The following is an 8116-nucleotide window of genomic DNA, read 5'->3' as shown; positions in this document are numbered from 1 at the left end:
GATGATTTCCTTCGTTTCTTGCCAGTCCTCCTCCTCGGGAGCACCAGGAGGCGCTCGTTGAGGGACGGGGTACTGTCATGATCCAGGTTCCTCCTTTCTCTGTCCCCTTTTCCCTGATTCTTCCTGCTACTTCTACCTCCTCTTTCTCTGCCCCTTTTGTCAGTTTATTCCTAGCTATCATTGTTGAAGACGCATCTCTTACCTGCTGAGTCAAGTGTTGTCCTGTCTGTTGGGATCTTCCACTGCACCTGGCACGGCTGCCGCTCATCCCGAATCTCAGTAACTAGTTTCCCTGCCACCTTTTGTTAATGCTCAGGGTTTATGAGCGCAGATTTCCGTTTTGACTGATACCTCTGTCTCTGGAGTGGATTTATGTTTCCCGTAGATTTTTTGACTGTTTCTACTTTTCATTAAAAGTGATTTGAGAATCTCACCTTTTGGTCCTCTATCTCCCACCTAACACATTGCATTTTGTTAGTAATTGTAATAGCACATTTAAAATTGTGCATCTGAGCCAGAGAATGCATCTGTAAGTTTTGTGTTTAAAGGTATAAAATTGTTGATAATGGACTATTCTTTAGGCACATTTTCCCATTATATATATTTTGTTTCTTAGACAGGAAGATGACGATCATTTATGACAGTGAGGGAACTGTCGAAAGAACAAACCCAACATGATAGTGCGCAATATTAATATATGTCATGCCTGGTATGTTCACTGAAAAAGCATTGTGTTCATAGCCTCTATGAAATCACAATGAACGTTTTGTGGTTTTAGTATTGGTATGTTAGCTTTAACGTTATTTAAAAGCTAGTGTGAATCAAAACAGTCTCTCACTTGACCAATAAAACTTCTTCTAATCAAGTTTCCTTTACATTCAACCAAACAATTCAAACAAAATTCAATGTTTAAAATATATTTAGTGGGACTTTAAAGGTTTAAAAATATAGAATGCAATAGAGAATATATTTTTTTGTTATTTGTAGGTAAATTAACCCCTTACTGTCATGTTTAAGGTGATTCTGACACATTATTAGTACTGCAGTCCTGAAACTGACACTGACACTGTCTGTGAAATACAGGCTAAAGTCTCGTAATCTAATTATATGATAATTAACGAGCATCGAAATTTGATTTTCATTCATCTCACTATGATTTGTGAGGAAAAAAGTGAATTTCAATGCTTTCTTTGAGTAACACAGACACAATCTTGTTATCTGAGGTTGAGTCTGATACAGCAAATATCTCATAGTGTAAAACTTTTACTCAAGTAATATTCTAAACAGTGACTTTAACTTCTACCAAAGTCATTTTCTGGTCAGATATCTGTACTTTTACTCAAGTGTGGCTTTCAGGCGCTTCATCCAGCGCTGAGCTTCATACAATACAGACGGTTTAAAAGAAACAGAAACTAAGAGTGTTAATGTTGTAAGATTCACTCGGTTTCAGCTGTAAAGAAGCTCTACACAAGACAATTGAGTCATTATTCAGATCAAAAACAATATCAGTTCTGGATGATTGTTGCAGTGTTTTATTGATTGCTTTATTACATTTCCGTAGTGAAATTTACTTGAATTTAAGATTGAAAATTATTTTCATTGTATCCGCAATTTCTTTTTTTTCATTTCTATTTTGTTTTTCCATTAATTCATTTCTTTGTTCTTATTTTATTATTGACTGTTTACTTGTCTTATTTTGTGTCTGTGTGTGTGTGTGTGTGTGTGTGTGTCAAAATTGTGTCAAAATCCTGATGACTGCACTTTCACCAGATCCTGTCAGATCCTGTGTTTTGTCTGAGACTCAAAACTGTGTTAACTCAAAGTCTTCTGTCATCCAGAGCAGAACGCAGGAGACAAGTGATGATCAAATGGGCAGGATTTATTAAATTATATTAGTTGTGTGTGTTTCAATGCTCAGATTTCCCCAACAAGTGTTATTATATCAAACCAAAGTAATGGAAAATATCTGCTTCACAACATCATCGTGTGACGGTAAAAACCTGGAGACATTCTCTGATCTCTTACTCATGAAGAGAAATATACCTAAAAACCACACAATCATAAAACAATATTATGATTAAATGTCACTCAGAGAAGCTGCTGTGTGTGTGTTTGTGTGTGTGTGTGTGTGTGTTTGTGTGTGTGTGTGTGTGTTTTCACAGGAAGTGTGCTGCTATTCTGTCTGTATGAGGATTTATTACACATTTATTCTGACTGTTATTTCACAGAAGTTCAGCTGCGGTATTAATGTCATGAAGAGAAAAGAAGAGACTCTATTCTGTACTAGAATTTGTACAGATAAAAATAGCTGGATGCAAAGAGACCGAAAGCTAAACCCATATAAAATGGTGGCACCCATTTTTACATTAGGAAACATCTCACTGTTACTGATTCATCATGCAGCTCAAAGCATTATGGGTAGAATCTCTCATCAGTCTATTCTGATTCATCAACACAGTTTCACTGATGATCCAAACCAAACACTAAACCCAGGATAGAGCGTCTGAGTGAATGTGGTGTGGACTGTGTGGATGAGGCTCATTGTGTCAGAGACGCTGTAGAAGGACAGAGTTCCTGCTCTGTGATCCACAAACACTCCTATTCTGCTGCTGATGGACTTCACAGAGAGATCAGTCTCTATGTTATTGTGTTTGAATGAGTAACTGAGGGGAGAGCAGATCAAACTCCAGGACTGATCATTAGATCCAAACACACACTCTTTACCTCCCTTCCTGCTGATGCTCTTATATGACACTGATATACACACATTAATCCCACTCCACTCAATCTCCCAGTAACAGCGTCCACACACACTCTCTCTACACAACACCTGAAACACATTATCAAATCTGTCTGGATGATCAGGATACGACTGAACTGTGTCAGTCTCAGTAATCATTCTGTTGTTCTCAGACAGACGGAGGAATTCATTCACTGTGTTCAGATCCGGAGTGAGCCGATGGGAATCTGATGGAGATAAAACACATCAGAATCAGGAATTATGAATCTGTTTGATCTTTTCATGTTCAGTGTATCATCAGTGTCTCAGTACAGATGAACAGATATCTGTGCACATCATCATTTACATCATCAGTTATAAAACTCTTCTTTCTCCTTCTACAGGAAGAACATGAAGACTCTCAGAGAGTTTTCTGCTGGTTTTCTTACTGACTTACATTGTAGGAAGTCCTTCCTGGTCCAGAGATCAATGCTGGTGAATGTGACTGTGGAAATCAACAGACATGAACAGTGTGATTCTCATGATCCTGTATCTATTCCTAACACATTTCTAATATGATGTTCTCCATGATATGAGATGATGATGGACTGGTTTCTGAGAGCAGATGAATCTCCAGGACTTTACCTCTGTCTGAGATCTTCTTGAGCTGCTCTTTGCAGAAATCCTCCAGTTTGTCTCTCAGCTGATGGACAGATTCTCTCAGATCATCAGAAGAGAAGAGAGAACTGAAGAGATCATCATTTACGTCTGTAGATTCAGGAGGTGCTGAGAGAGACTGGAAACTCTACAGAGTTATAAATCAGAATAAGAAAAAGTGAGGAAAAGTTGAAATTTTAGTGAAGTTTTGAACAGTTGGTGGCGCTAGCGGTGTTTAGTAGCTAAATATATCTTCCAGAAGAAAGAGTTCAGAGAAATGATTCCTAACAGATCTCCAGAGCTGAAAGCCATTTGTAAGCGGCGTCTCTTTCAGAAGAAGATGATCAGATGAGAGTCTGACTGATGATTATATAATAAGACACTCATGAACTGTTTCTCTGTGAGTCTCTGTCACAGCAGGATCTGCTCAAGTCCACTATGACCCTGTTCTTCTAGATGTGTGTTACCTGCAGGAACTGGATGTGATCCTGTGTGTGTGAAAGCTGCTCCAGCTCAGCGTCTCTCCTCCTCAGATCATTGATCTCCTGCTCCAGTCGCTCCAGTCGTTCTTCAGCTCGACTCACTGCAGTCTTTTCCTGATCTCTGATCAGTCGTATCAGCTCAGAGCGGCTTCTCTCAATGGAGCGGATGAGCTCAGTAAAGATCCTCTCACTGTCCTCCACTGCTGTCTGTGCAGAGCGCTGTTAGGACACACAGTGATTCAGCTTCAGTGAGTCTGAACTGAGACGGAGACAAACTTCTCTTCTTCTCCAGACTCACCTTATGAGACTCCACAGTCTCTCTCAGCCACTGGAGATCTTTCTCTCTCTGCTGGATTCTCTGCTGGAGCGTCTTCTGAGTCTCCTTCAGCTGCTTCTGCAGGACAAACAGATGATCGTCAATCTCACAGAAAACTACTGGCACTAAATCATCATGAGAACAGATCAATCCAGTAAAAGAGGAGCTGATAACTAACAGCTGTAGGTTCAAACTCCAGAAGTGATGATGAGTTACAATCATACATGAATTATGAAGATTAAGACCTGTTTCACACTGTAAGTGTAAGTGTTATAAACTGACACAGATGTAGAGCTTCACACTGACAGTGTTTCTGCGTTTTGACTGATGCTAGTTTATATATTTTGTCAAAGAATCGGTGAATAGTTCACTCCATTATTTTATTTTGCTTAATCAAGGTCTGTTTTATGAAAGATTGTTAATATGGTGCCGATATAAACACAAATGAAATGAGTGTCAGCAATATTTGATCAGTGTCTAGTGTTAAATACCTGTTTCTCTGTCCTCTGATCTGCAGCTGATACAATGTCGTGGTTTTTATGTTCAATAACTGTACACATCATACATATACATTTCTGATCAGTGCGACAGAAAACCTCGAGGATCTTCTCATGTTTCTGGCAGATCATCTCCTGCAGTCGTCCAGTGGCTTCAGTCAGATTGTGTCTCTTTCCTCTAAAGAAACTCTCATGTTGTTCGAGGTGATTCTGACAGTAAGAGTTCAGACACACCAGACAGGACTTGACGGCTCTGTATTTTCTTCCAGTACAGACGTCACACTGCACATCTCCAGCTCCAGCGTAACAGTCATCAGAGAGTCTGGTCTTCTTCAGTTTCTCCACCACTTCAGCCAGCATGGTGTTTCTAGATAAAGCAGGTCTTGGACTGAAGGTCTGTCTGCACTGAGGACAGCTGTAGACTCTCTTCTGATCCTCCTGATCCCAGCAGTCTGTAATACAGATCTTACAGTAACTGTGTCCACAGGAAGTGGTCACTGGATCCTTCAGCAGATCCAGACACACTGCACACATGAACTCATCCTGAGAAACTCTGGCTTCTGCCATTTTACTGCTTGAATACAGAGAGACAAACACACAACAGCTCAACTGCACTTCAGTTTCTCTTTACCTGAAATCATGTGATTCCTGCTTCCTGTTTCTGTCTGAGTCACGTGTGTGAAACACCTTCCTCATTCCTGCTCCTGTAGAGTCAGTGTGATGTGAGACTGTGGCTCTCTCTGCTGCTCACACTGTCAATCACATCCATCTGTGATTAATCACATTCACTGAATAAAGATCACATGAGAATGATTTCAGTCTGTAATTAAACCACTAAATCCTCACGACATCCAACACTTACAAAATGAGTTCTGAACAACAAGGGGTTATATGATGCAATTTCAACTGTTTCTTTCTCTATGGAATGTAACAAGCTCTTGGTGCATAAAGAAGATAAAGTTGCAAAGTTGCAAAGATTAAGGTCTCAAATCCAGAGAGATATTCTTTATAAAAGTTAAGAGTCAACCCCTCCCTCTTCTTTTTCTAACAGTCTGCAAACGTCTGGAGACTGAGGAGACATGCTGCTCAAGTTTAGGAATAGGAATGTTGTCCCATTCTTGTCTAATACAGGCTTCTAGTTGCTCAACTGTCTTAAGTCTTCTGTGAGCATCTTCCTCTTTATGATGCGCCAATTGTTTTCTATGGGTGAAAGATCTGGGCCGGTTCCTCAATAATGCTCACTCATTACAGACCTCACAGACCTCGAAAGATATATCTTACCAAAGTTGTTTATGTTCCTAAGTGTATTCCCCGAAGTGTCCCTTAGGAAGCTCTTAGCACGCTGCCTCTTACGTCCAACGTTACAAGAGTGCTGTCCCGAGTGGAGGTGCTGAATTATTTGGCATCGATTGCTCATGAATCGATTTTCCTCTTCACGCGAAGGTGCAATACACCGTTAAGAAAGACAACACGTTTTATGCAAATGAAAAACTCCTCAAATTACTCTGGTAACATTTATTTTAACATAGTTTAAGTTATCAGTAGAATATAGACTATAAATGAAATGGTCAGTAATATGTTCACACGATATGTTGTGACGGTTAGATGAACCGGGGATCCCTCGCTAATCATCCTCCCTCCTTATCCCATTGTGCCGCTTCTTGACATGGGTTTAACTACTTATAAAAATTATGTAATACACTTTTATATTAATGGTAAGGTACTTTACAATCAGAATTGATTGGCAAGCAGCTGCAGTTACTGCTGTTTAATGCGGTATTGATTGTCATTGGTTAATGTTTTCAATAAAAAGCAACCTATCTACAATGAACAGAGAGAGAGAGAGTTAGATACAGAATATGCTGGGGAAGCAACATAAAAAAGGGCACCAAGCTTCTCGTCAGAGGAACTTGAAGTTTTTCTGCACCTTGCCACCAGGTCGGAGATCACACCCCAATGGTCCACTATAAGCTGCACGTTTATGGCCGCGTATCCCTTTCGCGATATGTACGCCTGATCAATCACTGATGGATTGGAGATAGGGATGAGTGTGCCATCTACCAGGCCTGGGGATGCCAGCGATGGCATGACAGCCCGTGCACCTCCTGGACTCCTGTGGCAAGCATCATTAGGACATTTCGAAATGAGTATCGGTAAGTACTTTGTAGCACTGCCATACTCTAATGGGAAACACAACAGTACCATACATGCAAAAATACTGAAACTGTTACTTTACAGAATTGCTAGACGTCCAGATGTTGGGGGCAGAGCAAGAATGTTCACTCCAGAGCAACAGAGTTACTTTCGAGAGAAACACAGAAGGTGTAAAGCAACTGTGATATGACTATGTGCAGGTAAGCTATAGTGTCATTGGTTCTGAATTTGGAAGTGCATACTGTAGTGCTGTGCATGGGCCAGATGTGTTGCATTCGTTTTGTCCTGTCCAGAGAGTGATGGAACTAGAAGCAGATGTGTTACGACCTGCTCGTTTTAAATCACAACATGAAAGAGGGATCATGCAAAACTTCCATCAACAATTTGTTTATTGATTTAAACATATGCCACAAATAATAATAATAACAGAAGGGATAAGAGAAAACAAATAAACATACAAACAACTATAACAGAATTGATGCTACATGTGTAAGGAAAAACATACTACAGAGACACTCCGGAGGAGCACTTCCCCAGAGAGTGCCTGCTCCAAATAACACACAGCACTCTCATATACTCTAACTAATTATCAATTAACAATGAGAAAACCAATCGGGAACTCCCATGGTCAGCACCAATGGAATCAGAGGGAGGAGACTCAGGGTCATCACAGATGCCATGGGACATGAGCTACTTTTTGTAGATGAGGCCGGTTTTAACCTCAGTAAAACCAGGAGACATGGCAGGAACATTACTGGACACCATGCCATCATCAATGTAAGGGAAACAGGTCAACACCCATCCTTCATGGCACTCACTCAAGCTCCCTCCATACTCTCCATTCTTAAATCTCATCGAGGAGTTCTTCTCTGCCTGGCGCTGGAAAGTGTACGACCGTCATCCTCATCAACAGGTAGCCCTTTTACAGGCAAAGGAGGAGGAATGTGGAGATACTGACCAGGCATCATGTCAGGCCTGGATACGGCATTCAAGGAGATATTTTCCCCGGTGTCTTGGACTGGAGGATATCGCATGTGATGTGGACCAAATTTTGTGGCCGGACCCAGAAAGATGACATGATGTAGGCTGATCGTCTTTTTTTTTTTATTACTATTTTGTGTTCTGACTTTGTCTTGGTTTTGATGAGTGTGAATAAACACCAATACTTGAAGTTTGGATCCTTGTATGTTTACATGACACTATGACAAAAGTATGACCTCAAATTGACATCTGTACACAGAGAAAGCAAAAGCCAGATGTGTTTTGTATTCGTACCATCAGTGTGTAGTTG

General features: G+C 40.5%; 2 protein-coding genes across 2 annotated transcripts; both read right to left on the bottom strand.

Moving 5' to 3' along the window:
- Positions 1-1516: 1516 nt before the first annotated feature.
- Positions 1517-2899, bottom strand: LOC128027420 (stonustoxin subunit alpha-like). The gene has a single exon (XM_052615035.1). The coding sequence runs from the start codon at positions 2897-2899 to the stop codon at positions 2450-2452; it is 450 nt and encodes a 149-aa protein (XP_052470995.1). The 3' UTR covers positions 1517-2449.
- On the bottom strand, positions 2160-5308 carry LOC128027413 (E3 ubiquitin/ISG15 ligase TRIM25-like). Its single transcript, XM_052615027.1, has 5 exons — positions 4666-5308; positions 4157-4252; positions 3844-4077; positions 3365-3524; positions 2160-3224 (listed from the first exon to the last, which is right to left on the bottom strand). Exons 1-5 carry the CDS (start codon positions 5236-5238, stop codon positions 3118-3120), a joined length of 1170 nt encoding a protein of 389 aa, XP_052470987.1. The 5' UTR covers positions 5239-5308; the 3' UTR covers positions 2160-3117.
- Positions 5309-8116: the final 2808 nt, after the last annotated feature.

Source organism: Carassius gibelio, chromosome A14 (genome assembly GCF_023724105.1).
Source record: "Carassius gibelio isolate Cgi1373 ecotype wild population from Czech Republic chromosome A14, carGib1.2-hapl.c, whole genome shotgun sequence".
NCBI lineage: Eukaryota > Metazoa > Chordata > Actinopteri > Cypriniformes > Cyprinidae > Carassius > Carassius gibelio.
The sequence above is the reverse complement of the archived record's forward strand: the minus strand, read 5'-3'. Positions and strand labels throughout refer to the sequence as shown.

What these genes read in the sequence shown, in the direction of transcription:
- LOC128027420 (XM_052615035.1), bottom strand. Translation starts at nt 2,899, where the DNA reads ATGATTACTGAGACTGACACAGTTCAGTCGTATCCTGATCATCCAGAC.
- LOC128027413 (XM_052615027.1), bottom strand. Translation starts at nt 5,238, where the DNA reads ATGGCAGAAGCCAGAGTTTCTCAGGATGAGTTCATGTGTGCAGTGTGT. An exon ending in ATCAGAGGACAGAGAAACAG is followed by an intron (nt 4,253 to 4,665) that starts GTATTTAACACT and finishes TTTGTCCTGCAG; the next exon opens with AAGCAGCTGAAGGAGACTCA. An exon ending in AGACTGTGGAGTCTCATAAG is followed by an intron (nt 4,078 to 4,156) that starts GTGAGTCTGGAG and finishes GTGTCCTAACAG; the next exon opens with CGCTCTGCACAGACAGCAGT.